The sequence below is a fragment of the Drosophila miranda genome (genome assembly GCF_003369915.1).
Source record: "Drosophila miranda strain MSH22 chromosome Y unlocalized genomic scaffold, D.miranda_PacBio2.1 Contig_Y2_pilon, whole genome shotgun sequence".
Classification (NCBI taxonomy): domain Eukaryota; kingdom Metazoa; phylum Arthropoda; class Insecta; order Diptera; family Drosophilidae; genus Drosophila; species Drosophila miranda.
The window spans coordinates 11724581-11747369 of NW_022881614.1; the positions used below are offsets into that span (position 1 = coordinate 11724581).

Consider the following 22789-nt stretch of genomic DNA (forward strand, 5'->3'; position numbering starts at 1 on the left):
GCAGTTGCAGCCGGCCGCGCTTAAACCCGTATTACCCATTAAACTGTACCCTATACGCGATTACGATTAAAGTTTAAGTTGATTGAAGTCCAAATGAATAAATCTCAAATTTTCTACATCGTGTAGTACATTATTAAACGCAAAGATTCCCCAGAGCATTTTCTGCTCAACATTGAAAGCTCGTATCGAGGATTTCACAACATTTTTGGTGGCCCATGAGGGGAACTGCGTTTAATTCGTACTATTCGCATATGATTCTACCTCGTTCCGCGTTCAGTTAAATGTACAGATAAAATCATATTTTACCGGCTGCAACTGTAAACGGCAAACACAACGCAAACCAACGGTTTATCCAGCGGCCGCTATCTCTCGCACGAAGCAGGGACAAAGAAGATCGGACGATAGCTCTGCGCCTGGACAGTAGCCTCACTGCAGCACACAAAGGGCAACGCAAGCCGACGGTTAGACAGCAGCCTCTCTCTCGTGCAAAGCAGAGACCAAGAAGACAACGATCGTTCTGTTGCTGCACATCATCGCTCGACACAAGGCCTCAACTCAACGCTCACATCAGCACAGTTTCTGCTCTCCGCTCGGACAACACCAACAACGACTCGCAAGTTCTCTTAAGCTACGCTTTAAGCAAAGAGAACCACTCCCGAGTACCAGAGTAAGTGTTTCGTTGTGTGTATTTGTACAAGGTCAAAGAGATTGCAACTAAGGGTGAGAAAGGATTGAATGACAAATGCAATAGGCTAAACCTGTCATTCAATCCGGTGAAGTCTAAAGTGATTTACTTCAACAATCGTAGAGCTGCGCTAAATATCTCGCATCAGGGAGTTGAGATCAGACAAGTAGAGCAGATCAAATATCTAGGCAGGACTATCTCAGCAAACAACTCAGCCTCTGGTCACATTGATCTGGCCATCTCGGAATCGAACAGAAACTGTGCGTTTCTCAGATTACTCAGTGGGTGTCACTATGGTATCAGCCCCAAAAGAGGGCTTATATTTTACAAGGCATTTGTCAGAAGTAGGCTAGAGTACGCGTGCTCATCATTCTGCAACCTGTCCAAATCTGCCTTGGCCAAAATCAAATCCCACTGCAACCATCACCTCAGAAAGTCGCTGGGTCTGATAATCTGCACTCCCGTTCCTATCATATATCACATGGCAGGAGAACTTCCCCCGGACTACAGGATGAGATTCCCGGCGGCGAAAGAGTTGGTTAAGGTGTTTGCATTTAATCTCCCAGCAAGTGAAACAGTGTCAGCAAATAGGGATTTAAACACGGGCTACGCTAAGGCATATCGGGAGTTTGGCAGCATAATAGATAGAGTTGAGGTTTTCGAGAACACAGCTTCGTTTTGCACTAAAATTAGCTCCGACTTAGAATTTTTCAAGGGTTCTGCACCCAACAAGCACGCTATAGACCAGGCAGGTATCATTCTGCTCCACGGGGAAAAGAAGGATCAGCCGACAAAGGGTGGTTTTGAAATCTATTACACGGATGGGTCAGTCGCAGATGGGCATTCCAGCGCCGCTTTCCTGCACGATAGGACAGGTTTTTTAGATAGCTATTTACACGCACAAAACCCTTTCCTCGTTGTCCGCCGAGCTCCTTGCTATCGAGAAGGCATTAGACCATGCTATTTTGTACAATTTTCCTCGTGTCGCGCTCCTGACAGACAGCAGAAACGGGGCCCTCATTCTGGCGAAGAACATTCAGAATAACTCTATCGCCTACAAAATCAGAGAAAAGATCCAACAAAATCCACATCTAAGAACTGTAGAGGTTCACTACATTCCCGGACACGCTAACATCCCTCAGAACACTTCAGTTGACGCAGCAGCCAAAGAAGACCACAGACGAGGAAAATACACAGCGGTTAAATGGAACCTTAAAGACGCTATGCGCGAAATACACAGAATCTTAAAAGCAGAATGGGAGAGAGAATACGCCGAGTTTGCTAGTATCAAGCACCGAGGTTACTGCTCGCTTTTCCCCTCAACATCATCCAAACCGTGGTTCCTAAATAAAACTAAGCTTAAAGCCATTGACGCTAAAAGAATCAACAGACTGCTTAGTGGTAACGCATTTGATAGGCACACTCTCGCAAACATGCATGTAGTTCCTAGTAACATATGTGATACATGCGATAGTATCGATAACGCCTCGCATTTAATTTTCAATTGTACAAAGTACAACCACTAACCATACAGTATATAGATGTGCCAGTTCATACAACGAAAGCGTCACACACTGGCTAGCGCGTTCAGTACCCCAGAGTGACGTCATCATGAGAGAGAGCGCGCAGAGAGAACATCTTTGCATGTTTAGTACACACGCAATATATTTCGACAAAAATATGTGATTGTATGCTTTTTCAGATTTTTTTGAACTCTCTCAGGTCTGGTTCTGTTTTGCCACCAGCATGTTTTAGTGTATGGGTGCACATGCATTCTTTGCGTGTTAAGTATTGCTGGCCGCTAGAACTGAAATTTGAGTTTGGTTCTTGTTTTGGGTCTTTTGATGGACTGACCTACCGCCACAAAATAAATGAAGAATGGGCAGGGGGTGGGGGTATGGTACACTAGGGCGCGGGAAATGAAATAAAAGCTGTTATTTGTTTGATTTATACCACAAAATATAAAATATTACAATAATAAAATTACACATTTATTTCCTTATTTTAAACAGGTTTATTATAAATTATAAAAATTATGCAAACGCCGTCGGTTCTCGACTTTTTTGTTTATTATAACTAAAACAATGATGTACATATCTAAATATACAATATAAGAAAAAATATATATATACTTAAATAAATTTGCATAAATATATATATTTCTTTCTATAAATAGAGGATATGCCTTAAGAATGTTCATATACATATGTAACTACATATATATACGTAAATACATACATACATATGTACTTAAAGTCGCCGCTCAAATTGGCTCCCGATTGAAGATCGGTACCCAGGGAACACCACGAGGTGGCCATTATATATTAAATGGGGTCAAAAATTAATCTGACCTTTGAGTCGACTTGATATGACTTAATTTCAAGACTTTTAAGTAATTAAGTCACATCCATGTTCCCCGCCTAAAATTAAATCTGTTAGATATATGTACATATGTACATATAAATGAAAATAAAAAATAAGCAAAATATAATAAACTTATACAAGTTAAATTTTTATATTAATAAATTCAACGTATTGAGTTTTCTTGCGGACGAAGTCCGTGTACTTTATTTGACGAATAATTAAAGACTACTTTTCAATATATTTTGAGGCCCTATTCTTACTGTGGGTTCGCGACCGCGGAATGTTGCAGCGATGCAACGACAGCAGTTCAGCCGTGGCGAGGTATTTCTCGGAATCCCTCGCCGTTGGCGGATATCGTCCAGACGCTGATCCAGCAGTTGTGGCGATCTGGAGCGGCTCGTGTCGGTTGCTTGTGTTTTGGCAACTTTGTCGTTAACTTACATACATTTTATAAAATGAAATAAAACGAGGGGGAACGTTGTGAGTTGCTGCGGACACCGCAACTCTACGCTTATACCCGATACTAAGTCAGTATAACCAAAGACTATACAATACCAAGATGTCGCATGAGGAACAAATGCTTTTTCAATTTTCGTTTGACGCTTCATGGTACGGGCGCGCGGGGCTAGTACTTCAATTCTCTTTTACGCTACCTTCGCCTCCGAAGTGCTATTCTAAAATTGTTCTTCGCCTTTCCGCAGAATGAAACCACTTCCGATGCGGCCACCAGCTCCTCGGGGGAGAAGGAGGCAGAGTTCGACAACAAGATTGAAGCCGACCGGAGTCGGCGCTTCGATTTTCTGCTAAAACAAACTGCTGAAATATTCACCCATTTCATGACAAACAGCGCCAAGAGTCCCACAAAGCCAAAAGGCAGACCCAAAAAGATCAAGGATAAAGAAAAAGAGAAGGATAAGGATAGAGATAAGGATAAGCAATTGGCTGAGTAAATGCATATAATTTTATATTTCTTTACGCGTACTTATGCCCACAGTCCCTGTAGTCATCGTCATCGCAAAACAGAGCAGGAGGAGGATGAAGAGTTGTTGGCCGAGGATACGGCTACAAAGGAACTATTTCGTTTCGATGCTTCCCCTACCTACATTAAGGGTGGTGAAATGCGCGACTATCAAGTTCGTGGTCTCAACTGGATGATCTCACTGTACGAGAATGGCATCAACGGCATTCTGGCCGATGAAATGGGTTTGGGTAAGACTCTACAGACCATCTCTCTTCTTGGGTATCTCAAACATTTCAAGTGAGTTATCGAAATGTGATACGCTTCAAAAGTACTCAGAGCATTCTGATTATCCTGCAGAAACCAAGCTGGTCCCCACATCGTGATTGTTCCCAAGTCCACGCTACAGAATTGGGTGAATGAGTTCAAGAAATGGTGCCCATCGCTGCAGGCCGTTTGCCTGATTGGTGATCAGGACACTCGCAACACTATCATCCGTGATGTGTTGATGCCGGGCAAGTGGGATGTTTGCGTGACATCCTACGAGATGTGCATACGTGAAAAGTCCGTATTCAAGAAGTTCAATTGGCGTTATCTGGTTATTGACGAGGCGCATCGCATCAAGAACGAGAAATCCAAGCTGTCGGAGATACTCCGGGAGTTCAAAACAGCTAATCGGCTGCTCATCACCGGTACCCCATTGCAGAACAATCTCCACGAGCTCTGGGACCTGCTGAACCTTTTCTTGGCCGATGTATTTAACTCGGCGGAGGACTTTGATGAATGGTTCAACACAAACACATGCCTGGGAGATGATGCCCTCATCACGAGACTGCATGCCGTGCTTAAACCCTTTTTGCTGCGTCGTCTAAAGTCCGAGGTGGAACAGCGTCTGAAGCCCAAGAAGGAAATGAAGATATTCGTATAATTAAATACATACAATATAAAATGTACAACTATTTTGTGTTTTTATACCCGATACTCAAAATGAGTATTGGGGTATATTAGATTTGTGGTAAAAGTGGATGTGTGTAACGTCCAGAAGGAATCGTTTCCGACCCCATAAAGTATATATATTCTTGATCAGCATCAATAGCCGAGTCGATTGAGCCATGTCTGTCTGTCCGTCTGTCCGTCCGTCCGTCTGTCCGTCTGTCCGTCCCCTTCAGCGCCTAGTGCTCAAAGACTATAAGAGCTAGAGCAACGATGTTTTGGATCCAGACTTCTGTGATATGTCACTGCTACAAAAATATTTCAAAACTTCGCCCCGCCCACTTCCGCCCTCAAAGGACGAAAATCTGTGGCATCCACATTTTTAAAGATACGATAAAACCGTAGAGAATCGTAGAGGATGACTATATGTTCTAGAGTGTAAAATCTCAACCAGATCGTATAATTATTATAACCAGAATCAAGAAAACAATTTCATTCTTTCTCGCTCTGTCTCTCTCTAACACACAGGTTTCATGGTCGGTTTTGCCAATTGCAAACTATGAGTTCAACGATCTCAGAACCTATTAGAGCCAGAGCAACCAAATTTGGTATCCACACTCCTGTGATATCGGACCTTGACCGTTTCGTGTCCAAATTTCGCCACACCCCCTTCCGCCACCGCAAAGGACGAAAATCTGGAGCATCCACAAATCTCAGCGACTATTAAGGCTAGAGTAACCAAATTTGGTATCCGCAATTCTGTTAGATCTCACTATAAAACGTATATCTCAGAATTTCGCCCCACCCCCTTCCGCCACCACAAAGGACGAAAATCTGTTGCATCCACAATATTGCAGATTCGAGAAAACTAAAAACGCAGAATCATAGATAATGACCATATCTATCAGACTGCTGAATCTGGATCAGATCGGATCATTTTTATACCCAATAGGAACAAATCAATTTGCAGTTGTTACGCAGTGCCCGACGTCACGCTCAGACTGATTTTCTGTCTCTCTCGCACGCACTCTTTGTCGTGTCGTTCAATATTAGCGGCGTCTGCCGGAGGAGAGCCATACTGACTTAGTATCGGGTATAACTGTAGAGTTGCGGTGTCCGCTGCAACTCACAACGTTCCCCCTCGTTTATTTTCATTTATGTATATGTATGTACATATATCTAACAGATTTAATTTTAGGCGGGGAACATGGATGTGACTTAATTACTTAAAAGTCTTGAAATTAAGTCATATCAAGTCGACTCAAAGGTCAGATTAATTTTTGACCCCATTTAATATATAATGGCCTCCTCGTGGTGTTCCCTGGGTACCGATCTTCAATCGGGAGCCAATTTGAGCGGCGACTTTAAGTACATATGTATGTACACTACTGGCCAAAAAAATAAGTACATCGGTGTCGTGCTAGTTTGTTATGGAATAGCTCGAATGTTTGTAAGTGTATGGATGCCAATTGTTTATATTTGGAAAGTTTAAAGTCTAGCCAAATATTTAAATCAAAAATTAAAGTGGGGAACCATCTTAATAAAATTATATTCATACATTTTTGCAGAATGGGCATTTTTGGTCTGGCCAAAATAATAAGTACACTGGTGTTATTTATATATTTGAAAGGATTGGATAAGGATTTGGTCAAAGGATTGTTGGTTTTTATTGAGTTCCTTCATATTTCAGTACATGAGAGTTAACAAAAATTCTTTAGATAGGCCGTACTCCTGAAGAAATGAAGTTTTCCATAAGTCTTCAAAAAGAAAGGAAAATTCTCCGGGAAATTGCGAAAAGTCTTGGACGATCGGTATTCTTGGTTCAGAATACTTTAAAATCTAAAGTGCTTATTGAAAATCGAGGATGGAAGAAGAAATCTTTACAAACAACGGATACCCGCATCATCAGTCTTACAAAAAAGGATCAGTTCATGTCTTCCAAGGTCAAATACGCTCAAATTGGGAAAGAAAAATCAGGTCTGATGGTTCGTCGGAGACTTCAATATATAGACCTAACAGGACGTATAGTCCGAAAAGTTCCCTTACTCCGAGTAAAATTTTGAAGATGAGGCAAAAACTCGTTAAAAATCATTTGGCATGGTCTGGGTCAGATGGGTCTTAAAAGTGGAATAATATATTATTGAGAGACGAAACAAAAATAAATCTTTTTGATAATGACTCCAGAAGATGTATACAAGGACCCAAAGGCAAAGAATTCGACTTCCGGTGCACAAAGAAAACGGTTAAGAACGGAGGCTGATGTATAGGTATCTGAGGCTATTTTTCTTGGCATGGCGTTGAGCCGGTACATCGCATAACTGATCATGTGATCCAATTCGGGTATAAAAACATATTGACAGACATTATACAACCTAATGCAGTGGAAAACATGCCCTTGAGATGGGTCTTTCTACCAGAAAATGACCCAAAGCACACCTCAAAGGTGGTGAAGGTTTGGTTTACGGAAAAAAATGTAAACGTTATGGCTTGGCTAAGTCAGTCTCCTGACTTAAACCCATTTGAAAACCTTTGGGGTGACTTAAAACGTCGAATTGGTAAAAATGCTTTTCGAAAAGAAAAAGAATTGTGGAGAATTTGTGCAAAAAACGTGGTGTGAGATTTCAGTGGAGACTTGCCGCAAACTTATTGCTAGTATGCCAAGAAGAATGGCCGAAATCATCCAAAATAAGTGTGGCTAAATAGGATACTATTAAACGATTATAAATTATATAAAAAAAGTGTAAAAATTTTGATACGCTTTTAGTTTTTCGCTTTGGAGAATTGCTGTACTTATTATTTTGGCCAGCCGTTATTTATGATTTTAAGGTTTAATCGATCATAAAATATATATTTGAAATGAAAAATGCTTATGATAAACATTTTTATAGTCTATTGTAGGTTAGAAAACTAAAAGTAAATTTGATTTTTTAATTATGTTTATTAGAAAAGTTTTATAGGACGTGAAAGAAAGCTCATAAGCGTGTACTTATTATTTTGTCCAGTAGTGTATGTATTTACGTATATATATGTAGTTACATATATGAACATTCTTAAGGAATATCCTCTATTTATAGAAAGAAATATATATGTTTATGCAAATTTATTTAAGTATATATATATGTTTTCTTATATTGTATATTTAGATACATCATTGTTTTAGTTATAATAAACAAAAAAGTCGAGAACCGATGGCGTTTGCATAATTTTTATAATTTATAATAAACCTGTTTAAAATAAGGAAATAAATTTGTAATTTTATTATTGTAATATTTTATATTTTGTGGTATAAATCAAACAAATAACAGCTTTTATTTCATTTCCCGCGCCCTAGTGTACCATACCCCCACCCCCTGCCCATTCTTCATTTATTTTGTGGCGGTAGGTCAGTCCATCAAAAGACCCAAAACAAGAACCAAACTCAAATTTCAGTTCTAGCGGCCAGCAATACTAAACACGCAAAGTACGTGAGAATGCATGTGCACCCATACACTAAAACATGCTGGTGGCAAAACAGAACCAGACCTGAGAGAGTTCAAAAAAATCTGAAAAAGCATACAATCACATATTTTTGTCGAAACATATTGCGTGTGTACTAACACATGCGCTCTCTGCGCTCTCTCTCTCATGATGACGTCACTCTGGGGTACTGAACGCGCTATCCAGTGTGTGACGCTTTCGTTGTATGAACTGGCACATCTATATACTGTATGGTTAGTGGTACAACACAACAAGGCAAAACTTCCCATCTCTAAGAAAATATAATGATATTTACAAATTCTTTGAAAAAGAAAACATCAGCGCGTACCAAACACTAATTGACTTCATCGACGAAATTGATGTAAAGCTATAAACAGTACTTCAACATCTTCTATTCTTTGACTTGGCAATTTCCACCTTCAAAAGGCGGGCGGCCAAATAATCCCACGCTACTCACGGGTAACTTGGTAACTTAAGCCCTAAAAAAAAAAAAAAAAATCACACGAACTTTTGAAATGAAACTATAGGCTTTAATACAAGTATGCTATCGCTATCACTATCACACCATCACCTGCAACCATCTGCCTTAAGTTGATGCACTCTAGACATAGACACACCATTTACATACGATTACATTACTCTATGTAAATATGTGTGTATATTGCATGCTATAGACAATACTCTGCGCGAATTGTGTGTACGAAACGAATGTGTGTAATGTAATGTAATACTTGTTTTCTGCAAAATGTTGGAAATGTGCTCATGAATTTGTTACTCCTAAGCTTTGCCACACATACAGAACTTTGATTTGCAACGTTTTTACATTAGGCTTAAGAAAGAAATGCAACAAAAAATATTTATGAACCCTGTTGCCTCGAACATTTCTGGCGGATCGGTACATAATAAATGTCTCCTCTATCGTGTGGCTTGCCACCAGCACGGGGCAATGTGTGAAAACACACACTCTTATATAAGTCTATCGCTTTGGGATTTACAACCATTTTCACCCGCAAATCAGATCGTGCCAAGTGCGGGAATTTGCAATTCATTCGTTTGATGGTTAATGGTGGCTGCCTTTGGCTTTGGCCCGGGCGCACTGAATTTCAATTAGGGAACAGAGCATGACAGGCCAGCGCTCAGTGGGAGCCATAAAATGAAGAGTGGAGATAATAGAGCCTCCATTCGTCTGCAAAACATGAAAGGGGAGACTAGCGGAGACAGGATGCCTAGGCCAATCATCACAGAAGGAGCCTTCCCCTTTCGACTGCTGACAGCGCTGCTGCTCTTGTGCCTGGCCATCAGCTGTTGCCTGGGCGGCAAGACCACTACCATGTGAGCCGATTGCGTAACCACTAGCCACTAGACCACTTTCACCAACCGAACCTATCCCACCTATATTCTCCCCTCGCACACGACACGTTTACAGCGTACGACACACAGACACCCTGGATCCGCAGGCGGACGGCTTCTGGGCGAACAAAACTACTTGGAATGCCCGCTGGGTGAAGTATTGGCGGACCAAGAAAATCTACGAGCCTGTGTGGAAGAAGGTCTGGACACCGACCGTCCACAACGAATGGGTGCCGCTGCCCAATGCCCCCACCGAGTGGGAGCATGAGGAGGGTCATGCCCATGCCCACTGAGAGACTGAACCTAGCTTTACTTTTATTTATTTATTTTATTCGTAGTTTTATTCACTTTGTTGTTAATTAAACATTTAAGTCTAGAGATAATTTAAAGTGGCGCCAAAGCAAATGGAAGTGGATGGATTCCTTAAGAGCTAGCGACTGGTTTGTAACTATTTACATGGAGCTTGGGACGGGCAGATGCAGGTGCAGGCGGAGATGCAGTGATGCAATGTTGAATGGCTGCACTGCTGCTCTGCCTACGCACCGGGAAACTTGAATTGCGAGGTGGCGGCCACCGAGGCTGAGGGTCCGGCAGCAGCTGGCGACTTGGCTGCCTCCAGAGCTTTGGCCTGGAAATCGGCACTGGCCACTGGCTGCAGCAGCGTTGGCTTGCCCGAGGCGGAAGCATTGGTGTCATAGCGTTTCCACACTACTTTATCCTTGCCGGTGGCAGTGGCTATTGCAGGGGCGACGGTTGCGGGTGCGGCACCGGTACCCTTGCGGTCCCAATCCCAACCAGATTCGTGATGATGATGATCATGGTGATGATCGGGCGAGGGGAACCACTCGGATATGACCACTGGTTTCCAGATCTTCTTCCAACCAGGCACCCAGATCTCTTTCCAGCCAGGGACCCAAATCTCTTTCCATGCCTCTTTCCATTCCTGTAAGAAAAGGGGATTGCTTGTATATATATGTATGGTCTATTCGCTGTCTAAGAATTGCTATGCTATTTTTGCGAGCAGCCTGGCCACAAAACTACGTTCATATTTATGTGATATCTGCATACCAATTTATCGGTCCAAATTTCCTTCTTTGCTGGTTTCCAGTACTGTTTCCATCCCTCCTTCCATTCCAGTTTCTTGTCGGGCACCCAGATTTGCTTTTTGGCTGGCTTCCAAATCTTTTTCCAGTGGGATTTCCAAACCACTTTCTGTAGGAGAAAAGTATCAACTGTTGCAAAATGATTGTAGGGATGCTGCTACTGACCTTCTTCCACAGATCGTGGCTGGTGTACTCCCAACCATCGTGGTCCTTGCCCAAAAATTTCTCGCCGGGAATGCCAACCTGAAGAGGGAAACGGAATTGTGATCAAATATTAATTGTGGCATGGGAAATGGCTGTATACCTTTACGAGCTCAGGGGTCCAGATCTGCTTGTAGTCGGGCACTTCAATGTCCTTCCAAGCAGGCACTAAAATCTCTTTCCAGTGAGGCACCCAAATTTGCTTCCAAGCTGGCACCTGAATCTCCTTCCAACCAGGAACCTTCACCCAATGGGGCTTGTAGATCTACAGAACAAGGACCACAATCAAAATCTGTTCCAAGTGAAAGCTAATTCCGTTTCGAGGCGAACCTTTTTCCATGAGGGATTCCAGATTTGTTTCTTGGCTGGATTCCATATCTTTTTCCAGCCCTCTTTCCACGTGACCTTCTTCTTCCAATAACCGGGATCATGGTGGGGCTCGTGGTGTTCGTGGTGCTCGTGGTGCTCCTCTATGTGATGCTCGTCGATGACAGGATCGTCGATGATATGATCGCTAAATCCCCCCAAGTCGATGCGCTGCTGGGCAACGCTCTTGCTGTCCAGCTGAGTGTCGGCTGCCTGCTGATCCACCACAGCCTTGGCTTGGCTGCTACCGATGGCCACAGAGAGCGCACCGAGAAGACCAAGCTAAAACAGAGAAAGAGAGAAGCGCAAAGATGATCAAACGACTTGGGAAGCCAACTTCACTTCGGAGAGCAAACGGAATTCGCAACAGTTATGCTAATTAATACAATATATGGCCCCTCTTTATTTGGTCAATTTATTTTATTATGCAAATTTAATTGGGTTTTTTAAAATAAACATCTATTTGGATGTTTTATGAGTCAGCGCTAGCGTTGGCGTCGCTGCTGGGGCAGGGCAAATGTTGCAAGCCAAGCCCTCTGTATTTGGAGAATCAAACAAGGTCAGCAACACCAATCGCAGCCGGGATTTCGCAAACACCTTCTCGGTTTGGACGATTTCATGTCATTTCAAAATATCCCAAAACTAATCCTAATCAATAGGCGCACAAATGTCAACAAGATTCGATTATGAAATGAAAATTAACGCCGGCAAAAATTATCTCATCGCCGTGCTCTGATAGTGCTAATTGTAAGCGGATCGATCGTGTCAGCTTCCTCGCCCTTCTGGACAGAGAAAGTGGTGATGGAGACGACGACTGGTTTGGCCTGCAGTTGGATCATCGGTCGTGAGGGAAAAGAGTCGGGGGCCCTCTCGCTGCCGTCCCACCAGGCAGTGCACTCCATGGATATACCATGGATGCTAATGAAACGATCGCGAAGCGATTTAAATTGTTGACAAAGCGCGACAAAGTGGGAATGAGACAGCGATGGCTAAGAAAATCTCAATTTGTATGGATCGTGATATTGACAGGAAGGAAAGCGTATTTCTTTAATGGATATGCTAGTTGAAAAACAATGTTTGCTTTAATTGTTGCTACATAGAAATAATTTTTTCTTATATTAAGGTAGTGAAAACATCCCTGAGAAATCTGATGCACTTTTCCACTGTTGTACATCAGTGGAAACGTTCATTAGAAGCAGAAAAAGTATCCCTTATTTCCCATATTCATTCAAACAATCGAAAATGTTAAATGCCTTAGTCGTTCTTTGTTCTTTACTTTCTTTCACCCCCATTTTGACATACGACACTTTTCCACTGTTGTTTTTGGTAATTACCACAAAATGCCGCTGGATCCTCATGGCTCCCGAATACAGCTGGAGATAAGGTCGAAATCACTATTTGTGGCACTGGCTTATACCGCGGTGTAAAAGAGGGTTACTATGATCACTGGATACCACTTTAGGATGGGTGGCGGAGGAGCTCACCGCCTTGGACACTTTCGGGAATCGACTGTAGTGCTGAAGACTGTGGGCCTACGGTTATATACGCACTTACACACTGCGCAGGTGCAGCCGGCGAAATGAGAGCACCACACACGCACGTACACTCTTTCTCCCCCACTCTTCCACTCTCTCCCTCTCTCTCTATCTGTCTCTCTCAGTCTGTTTCTCTGCGTGAAAACGAGAGTAAAAGACCTTGAATTCTGATAACGGTTTCGTGTGTAAACAATGACGAGGCGAAGAGAGCTTTTGCTTCCCAAAGCTCCAGCTTTAGCGACAGCTGCGCTCTCTGGCGCGCTCTCGCAGCCGCTCTTATGGCTTGGTCTTGGACGTGACTTCGTCTAATCGCCACAAAAAGCTTATGGCCATAAATGTTATAAATCTTAATGCCGAAAAAATTGAAAAATAAAGGCAAGCCCCAGCGGCAGCCGCATTTAAGCAATGCAAATTAATAGCACGCAATGGGAAATCAAAGAAACCAAATAAACAAAATAATGTGGCAGACCTCCCCTTCCCGCGACGCCCTTTTTGACCATCTTCCTGGGGACCGATTGCCTGATGGCCGGTTTGGATTTTGATTTTTGGGAATTCTTATTGTTCAATAGCCAAAGCCGAAGGTCGTCACGTTTTTGTATACCTATACCTATATACCTATTCGGGACTGGAGATGTTTTGATATGCCAGGTAGTGTCGCATTAATTAGATGGTTTTTAATGTAATTCGTTGGCTTCGATAGCACCCAAACTCGGTTAAGGGCAATGCTCGGGGACGTGCCTATGCCTATGCCTACGGCCCATTGCATTTCTTCGTGTGCAGCAATGTGGCAAGCCCCTGGCCAACACTTGGCCACACCGCCGAATCAATTAAAAACAATAGAAACACAGACTTGACTCCGAACATTGCGGGCATTTCTCATATCCCATGTCTGTCTGTCTGCTTTCCGTTTCATTTCCTGGGACATTGCAATGGGAGCGGATCCATATAGCCAGAGCCAGAGCTAAAGCCAAAGCAGCAGACATGCGGAATACCTCTTTAAATGGTTCGATTCACTTGGTCAAAAGCAAGTTAATTGCATGTTGATTTAAGTTTTATTTTATCCGTTTTTTATTCACTCTCCTCTTATCAACTATGGCAGGGGCTAGCCGAGGTCCACCTGTTGGCCAGATTATGGAGCTGTTCCAGGTGCGTGCGCGGTCTGGTTTCGTTTCACTTAGTGGAAAGTCCACGACAACCAGTGGGGGGAGTTTCATAACGGGCAGTCTAGTACTGTCTGTACTACGACAGGGAAGGGGATTCATGTTAATACACTCGGACTCCTATGAAGCTGTAGGAAAGCTCCCCCCCTTTCTCTGTGGCTCTCCCTTAATGGCCTGCCATCTATTCCCATTTCCTCTGACAGGCAGTTGTTCCACCCTCCCCCTACCCGGGCTATAAGGAAGTGCCAAACGGTATTCACACCAGGAGCCGAGCTCCGCTTTTCCAATCATATTAATATTCATCAAATCAAGATAAATGAAGCTGCCCCAATCGCCCCAATGTCTGTGTGTGTCCCGCTCCAGGAAGTGCTGTCCGAGCCGCCAAACTGGAGTGCATTGAGTGAACCAAATGAAATGCGTAACCACTTGCCCATGGACATGCGTTCCCCCGCTGCAGCTCTTCGGTTTGGTTTCAATGTCCTACGCGGCTCGTGCCCCATGCCCGCTCTACCACTCGCCTCAATATCGATGTTGGACCACTTTTACTTTTCCCCAATTCGTTCGTGTCTCAGCCATTTTATGAAGGGGAGATGTGGGACCTGTGTGTTTATTTATTTATTTATATCTCTCATGATTATTCATCTTATCGCTGGCGGTAATCGGTCAATGTATCTGGAGCGTTTAGCCAGCGGCAGCTATAAGGGAGTGCTGGTGGTGGTGGTGTGCCGCGTGTACAATTGGTTCCGGCATGAAAATTAGAGCAGCATTTGGCATGCACTTCCTACCTCCTTCTCCGCTGGCTTTGCCCTGTTGTTGCCTGATTTGAATGGCCAAGAGATTGGCAGTACGATCGACAGATTGTGTGGGCTGTGCTCACATAACTCGTCAGGGGTGGGCGTAACATGGCCCACACACTCACAAACTCACACATGGCAATAAACGACACCTTCTAAGCCTGTAAATTCGTTTTCAGCCTTTTACTTCCGATGGACATTGCTTCCTGCTTGTCCACCAAAAAATAAGCAAATGCAGTCGATGAGGCTGGACGGGCTGCGTTGACAAAACTCACGCACCATGCCAGGTGGCAAGACTTTGTTGGTGCCGTTGCATATCCATATAAGGCTGTGGCGCGCCAGTTCGGGCACTTGCCCCAGGCTTGCTACAGATTCCGAATTTCCCTGAAACCGCAGTTACAGGTATTTGAAGTGGATCGAAATTTATGATTTCATTATACGCGCATCACAAGCAATTTCCCTCTGAAGGTCGTCCGACACGGGTGTCCTCATTTCCCACAGCTGCATGAGTTATGTCTTTGCTATAAAGCCCCAACCAAGTGTCATTTGCATAGACATTACTCTTTGGTAGACCCAAACAAAAAATCATCAATCGCACCTCGTTCATTTGATTTGACCAGCGAATACAATTAATTTAGCGATCGTATAATCAGTCGCAATGGCGCCTGGGGTCGCAGACTATCGCGGAAACGCAGCGGGGGGAAAACTGGTTACCTTCCAAGTTCGCTGACCCAGACAGCCCTTCGGTGCGACTTGGGGGGTTAACCAGGAAACCTGTCACTTGGGGCGGGCTTTGGCTCTTCAAACGAACTGCACTTAAGTGGGCATATTCGTTCGATTAGCTGCTAAACTGTCTGCAGCAACTGTGAGCCAGTGCGAACGGGCGATGGGATGGCATCAGCGGTCTTGCCTCAGTCAGTCGGTCAACTGCAGTCACGCCTGGCAATTGACTGGGACATGCAAACGAAGTGCAACGCGGATTGCATAATTATACAACTGTCTGCGTCTGCGTCTGCACCACTGCAACAGCAGCAGCCGCACCGGCTCACAACTCCACACTTTTGCCAATCAATTTCGTTTCCGTTTTATTAATTTTCCAGTTTTTCGCATGAAACTGCACCCAAAAGTCGAGGGAAAGGTTCATCAAGGAGTCAGTTCGCTATGGAAGAGCCGGTTTGTTTTTCTTTTCTGCTTTAAAAATAAAAGTTTTTCCCAACGAAAGCAATACAAACAGATTAAGCGTATTCTTTGCCGTTATTTGTTTTAAAACTCAATAAATATTTAATACATTTTATTAAATAACCACTAGTGTCCAATTACGGAACTATCTTTTATCTATGTACATGTATCTTGGCATTCGTTTTTGGCGGCCATACAGTATTTACTCGTAAATGTGTCAGTTCATACACCGAACATTTCGAAAAACGATCTTGCTGCGTTCGCTCCCAGGATCTTCTGCTCTGGCGTTCCCCGCCGGCTCCACCTGGTGAAGAGGCCACCATGCAGTGAGCCCCTGGGGACATGATTCCTGTCGCGCGAGGCTGAGGCCTGGGCGACCTATGGGTCCGGCCACTGCCATGGCCCTCTTCCTTGCGTCCCACGCTGCTTTCTCCGCCTTTCCAGTGAAAGGGTGATTCCGACGTAGCTCCTCGTCCACTCTGGAGGTCCAAGAGATGAGTCCTGGCTAGACTATGGCAGCCACTGACTATCCTGCTGCGGGCCACAGCCATAATGCAGCTGCTGTGTCGCTGACTCGACTATGGGGCGTCCCGTCCGCTGCAGCAGGGACCAGTGATCTACGCCGGAAATTTTTTGGCTCACGCCCACGGGACATAATGCTGGGCTTCAGCTTTGAGACGCGTAAGTAAATCAGTATATAATATGGATATATTTTATAATATATCTTCCTTCACAGAGGACTTATGTTCCTTGCAAGATCCGAGCCCAACAAGACATCGTCATCCCTCGATTGGGCCATCGACAACAAGGACTTTGACTACGGCAACCAAAAGAGGAGCTACGCGGGCTAGACTCTAGATAGATCTCGTTGTTGTTAGGTTTAAGGATATATATTAGATAGTCCATATATTTAGATAGTAGATACAAATGTTTTTCACTTCTTTATTTATTTAAGGCTAGGCTAAGTTATGATGAATAAAGCTATTGAAAAATAATCCTTGCTGTATCCTGTTTTGGAGAAACTATCCCGATTAAAAAAGGGCGTGAAATATTTTTGATTGGGAGAAATGTCCTTGATCCTTGATAAGGACTCCATCAAATCAGGGACCTTTTTTATCACAGGAAGCCCACAAATAGCCGAGAAAACTAAATATGTATGGTTGAGGTTATTGGAGTCCTTACCGAAGGACCAAGGAGACTTTTCTGATCACGGCGGGCCATGGTACGCTTCAATTGTGCCACAAGTAAGGTAGAAAAAAAGATATATATGTTTGGAGATGATATCCTTGATCCTTGATAAGGAATGCATTAGATCAAGAAAATTATTTCGATCACAGGAAGCTATCGCACGTCCCGATCGGACAAGAAATGGCGGATTTATGCCATAAACAACAAATTACAACAACATCCAGTTATTACAACATCAACTACTTTCCATTTTGGGGCACTCAAAACCGAGATTTTTATACCCGATACTCAAAATGAGTATTGGGGTATATTAGATTTGTGGTAAAAGTGGCTGAGTGTAACGTCCAGAAGGAATCGTTTCCGACCACATAAAGTATATATATTTTTGATCAGCATCAATAGCCGAGTCGATTGAGCTATGTCTGTCTCTCCGTCTATTGGATAACTAGCTATGACAATTAGTAAACGAATGACAGTACCAAGTTATATTTTTCTTTAAAGATTATTTATGTATTTCTTGATTACTTTTTCACTGCAACACCGGTACCACGTACATTCGATTCGAGATCAGAAAGGAAAGAGGAAGTGGACACTTCAAGTGTGACCAGACTAACTTTACATAATAATACTTAATACTTATAAGGCGGCGATCAACCACCACGAACTTGTTAGAGTTTACCTCTTTCATTATTAAAGGCTTTCAAGGTAACTTACAGACGGATGTTATTTACACCGACTTTAGTAAAGCATTCGACTCTGTAAACCATTCCCTTTTAGCGCATAAACTTGACCTTTTAGGGTTTCCGCCCAACCTCCTGAGATGGATTTCTAGCTATCTTTGTTCTAGGTCTCAAAGAGTCCTCTTCAAAAACTCCCTCTCTTTCCCAGTAAAGGTTTCTTCGGGAGTACCACAAGGCAGCCATCTAGGCCCCTTACTCTTCACACTCTTTATTAATGACTTACCTTCAGTATTAACATACTCTCGAGTACTTATGTATGCGGATGATGTTAAACTCTGTGTCCAGTACAAGGACATTTCATTTCATTCTCGCTTGCAATCCGATCTCAATAACTTTCAGTCATGGTGTTGTGCAAACTTGTTACACCTTAATGCCTCGAAATGCAAAGTTATGACATTTCATCGTTCTAGCCCTTTGTTGGCTCCTTACACCCTATTTGGTGGTTCTCTTGAGAGAATTACCCTGGTGGATGATCTGGGTGTTATGTTAGACCCCAAGTTAAAGTTTTCCGAACACATTTCTACCATGGTAAATAAGGCCATGAGCGTGCTTGGGTTTATAAAGAGGTGGTCAAAGGAATTTGACGACCCCTATATAACAAAGACTCTCTATACCTCGCTTGTTCGTCCGATCTTAGAATACGGCTCCTGTGTATGGTGCCCTCAGTACAAAGTACACCAGGACCGTATAGAATCAGTACAGAAAAACTTTTTACTCTTTGCTCTGCGGGTCCTTAACTGGGATGCGGGTGTAAGACTCCCATCTTACTCTAGTAGACTACTATTAGTAAACCTCCCATCCTTAGTTAACCGTAGAAAAATGCTTGGTGTGATATTTATGCACAACTTGATCAGGGGTGACATAGACAGCCCTGATCTGTTGAGCCGCATAAACTTCACGATTCCTATTAGACTGACTAGAAATTTTATACCGTTGTTCCTTCCACTTTGTAGATCGAATTATTCCTTGCATGAACCGTTTAGGGTCTTATGCTCGGATTATAATTCCCTCTACCATATTATATCCACCACTAATTCTCTTCCTCTTATTAAATTATTAATCCTTACACACCTTTCTATTAATTAGTAACTGTAGTGGTATTTGTACTTTGATTGCATGCTTAGTTTCTTAGTAAGTTTAGTACTAATTTTCCTCGAATGTTAGTCTAATAGCTATCTTTCTTGCATGTTCGCGTTTGGTTCGGCTACGCACCGCGCGTCATGCGGCAGCGCCCCTCGGTCGGTTGGGCGGGAGGAGGGCTGCGTTTTGCCTGGGATCCGCGCGTAACAGCCTTCTGCTGGTGTCACACGGGCCACTTGACGGTGCAGTAACTGCATCGCCTCTTGAAAGATGCAGTCATTGCATGTCAACGTCCACACAATATCGATAGTATTATTTAATAGTATTTAATGTTATTATTTGAATGTGGGAATAGGCGTATTCCAACACGCCCCCCTCAAAAATAACATTAATCATCAAAATCATAAAAATAAAAAAAAATGTTTTCATCATTAAATCAAAAAGGTAACATTCAATTGTTATTCTAATGTGGTTGGTGTGCATTCTGGGAAGTGTTATGTGATCTAGCATTTGCTCTAAGGATACGGGGAAAACCCAGAAAAACCCGATCAGATCACTTTAAAATTAGATTAACATAAAATTAAATTACTTTAACAATTCATTGGTTCTTTTGGTTCAAATCAAAAAAAAATATATGAATTAATGTAATAAAATCGTTAATAAAGCTTCATGTTCATGTTTTCATTAAATTGGAATCATTCTTCTTGTAGTAGTCCTAATTTGTTCCGCAGTTCCGGAAATCTTCCAGCAGGTAGTGGCTTCGTGAAGATGTCAGCAAGTTGGTTGTCTGTATTAATATACTCAAGAGAAATCTCATTAGATTCTATCTGTTCTCTTGAAAAATGATATTTTATATCAATATGCTTTGCTCTTTTATGACATGAGGGATTATTTGCAATGCTAATACAGCCTTGGTTGTCTTCATAAATTTTAATGGGTTTGTCGAGTTTAAGATTAATACTATTTAGAAGAGACTTTAGCCATAAAGCTTCTCTTACAGCTTCAAATAGGGCCATATATTCAGCTTCAGTTGATGAAGCTGCCACTGAATTCTGTCTTTTTGTATTCCAACAAATTAAATTGGAATCGAACATTTTAAACAAATAACCCGTTGTACTTTTTCTATCAATCTCATTACTACCCCAATCGGAGTCTACATAGCCAACTAATGTATTTTCAAATGATGTATTCTTTTTAAATATAAGCTTCATATCAATAGTTCCCTTTAAATATCTAATAACCTTTTTAAACATTGCCATAACTCAGCATTGTTCTTGCTACTATATCTACTCAAGATATTTACAGCGGCAGCTAAATCTGGTCGTGTACACAGCATTATGTACATTAAACAGCCAATAAGGTTACGACATGGAGCATTGCAGTCTTCATCTGAGTTAAGTAACTCATAATTTAGTTTATATAGTAATGGAGTACTGACTAAATTGCAACTATCCATGTTAAATTTATTTAAAATTCTTTTTACATATGCAGCTTGACTCAAATATATTTTGTCTTCAAACATTTCTACTCTGATACCGATAAAATGTTTTATCTCATTTAAGTCAGTCATTCTAAATCTTTCGCTTAAATACTTTTTGAAATTATTCATTCTATCCATATCCCTTGTCGCTATTACTACATCATCAACATATAATAATACATATATGTTTTTCTTTATGTCACCTCTATCAAGAATATATATGCAACGATCCACGGGAGAGTTTACAAAATCGAATTCTTTCAATGCTTGCTCAAATACTTGAAACCAGCATCTAGCTGCTTGTTTGAGCCCATAAATGGCTTTGTTCAGTTTGCATACATGCCCAGCACCGCATGATACGCCCTGAGGAGGCCGCATATATATCTCCTCACTTAATGTACCATTGAGGAAAGCTGTTTTAACATCCATCTGATGGACTTTCAAATTAAACTGGACTGCCAATGATAGTACGAACCTAAAACTTGCAATTCTAGCAACGGGAGCAAATTTTTCTTCATAGTCTACTTGGTACTTTTGAGTAAATCCTCTTGCAACCAGTCTAGCTTTGTAGCAGCCGCACAATTCCACGCTTAGTGGCATATAAAAACTCGCCTTCTTTTGCCACAGCGATTTTAATTGGCTGCTCCAATTCGATGCAATCGGCGTACAGCGAGTCATCATTGATCAAATGATCCGTTGCACCAGAATCGAGTATAAAACCGAGTTCATTATTTATTTTATCACTCTTTGTCATTTTCCGCATCATAAATGCGAACCCGTGGCCCGATGCTGCAAGCTGAGCTTGTTTATTCTGTTTATAATTTTCTTTATTTTGATTTAACCTTATAAACTGGTCACAGTCTTTTTTCATGTGCCCTTCTTTGCCACAGTGATGGCATTTAATGTTACTTCTAGCTTTTCCCTTAAATAATATCTTTTGCCGTGTGTTTCTAGATCCAAACGTTTTACGATTATTCAAATTGTTATTATTTCTTACAACTTACTTCATGACTTTACTACTTGTATCAGTACTTTCATTTCTTAATTTGGTCTCGTAGTCGAACAATTTATTTTTTACATACGCTAATGATAGAGTTTCATCTGACAAAGTTTCGATTGGCGTGATGACACCATTATAGGTTGAAGGTAGAGTCTGCAGCAAATGTGCCACTTTGTCCTCTCATCCCGCCCCTAACAACTCACTCACTGTTTCATCAAAAATAACAAAATGACTCGAAAGTGTCATTTCACTTGAGAGTTTGAGTGTTATTAAACGTTTACGTGCAGCTAATTGCGACGCAAGGCTATCACGTGCCGAAATGTCGCCTGCCGCGAAGTTTAGAAATGCGTCGCCTAAATATTGAATTAAAATGCTCTTCGCACATCGCTCTGCCTTTTTCCAATTATCATCTACTTCGTTAGGCATGATGTCATCGACTACTTGGAGCACCTCTAATTCAGCAAACAAAGCTCTGATTCTAAATTTCCATATAGAATATTTCTCGCCACAAAAAGGGTTAATATGTTGCTTATTTCTTTCCATTTTCTATGTATGTATATATTATACAAACACACACACACTACAAAAAAAAAAAACTACACAAGAACGAACGCGGAACTAATTTCATAACTATTTGTTATTAATTTAATTTATTTAAATTGGCGTGGACTGGGCCCATAACCTATTGGATAACTAGCTATGACAATTAGTAAACGAATGACAGTACCAAGTTATATTTTTCTTTAAAGATTATTTATGTATTTCTTGATTACTTTTTCACTGCAACAACGGTACCACGTACATTCGATTCGAGATCAGAAAGGAAAGAGGAAGTGGACACCTCAAGTGTGACCAGACTAACTTTACATAATAATACTTAATATATCGATAGTATTATTTAATAGTATTTAATGTTATTATTTGAATGTGGGAATAGGCGTATTCCAACACCGTCTGTCCGTCTGTCCGTCCGTCCGTCTGTCCGTCCCCTTCAGCGCCTAGTGCTCAAAGACTATAAGAGCTAGAGCAATGATGTTTTGGATCCAGACTTCTGTGATATGTCACTGCTACAAAAATATTTCAAAACTTCGCCACGCCCACTTCCGCCCCCACAAAGGACGAAAATCTGTGGCATCCACATTTTTATAGATACGATAAAACCAAAAACGCAGAATCGTAGAGGATGACTATATGTT

At 42.0% G+C, this 22789-nt stretch overlaps 2 protein-coding genes, 1 long non-coding RNA gene and 1 pseudogene across 4 annotated transcripts; 2 read left to right on the forward strand and 2 right to left on the reverse strand.

Moving 5' to 3' along the window:
- Positions 1 to 3329: 3329 nt before the first annotated feature.
- Positions 3330 to 9022, forward strand: LOC117193033 (annotated as a pseudogene).
- LOC117193344 lies at positions 8990 to 10120 on the forward strand. Its single transcript, XM_033398066.1, has 2 exons — positions 8990 to 9749; positions 9844 to 10120. Exons 1-2 carry the CDS (start codon positions 9571 to 9573, stop codon positions 10058 to 10060), a joined length of 396 nt encoding a protein of 131 aa, XP_033253957.1. The 5' UTR covers positions 8990 to 9570; the 3' UTR covers positions 10061 to 10120.
- On the reverse strand, positions 10096 to 13034 carry LOC108159988. The gene is made up of 6 exons (XM_017293696.2): positions 12772 to 13034; positions 11402 to 11719; positions 11175 to 11336; positions 11036 to 11113; positions 10836 to 10979; positions 10096 to 10710 (listed from the first exon to the last, which is right to left on the reverse strand). Exons 1-6 carry the CDS (start codon positions 12793 to 12795, stop codon positions 10303 to 10305), a joined length of 1134 nt encoding a protein of 377 aa, XP_017149185.2. The 5' UTR covers positions 12796 to 13034; the 3' UTR covers positions 10096 to 10302.
- Positions 13035 to 19414: 6380 nt separating this feature from the next.
- Positions 19415 to 22538, reverse strand: LOC117193345. 2 transcript variants are annotated; one of them, XR_004474577.1, is made up of 2 exons: positions 22367 to 22538; positions 19415 to 19900 (listed from the first exon to the last, which is right to left on the reverse strand). It is a non-coding gene; the product is annotated as an uncharacterized LOC117193345 (long non-coding RNA). The 2 variants fall into 2 exon arrangements; XR_004474576.1 differs by having other exon boundaries at positions 22396 to 22451.
- Positions 22539 to 22789: the final 251 nt, after the last annotated feature.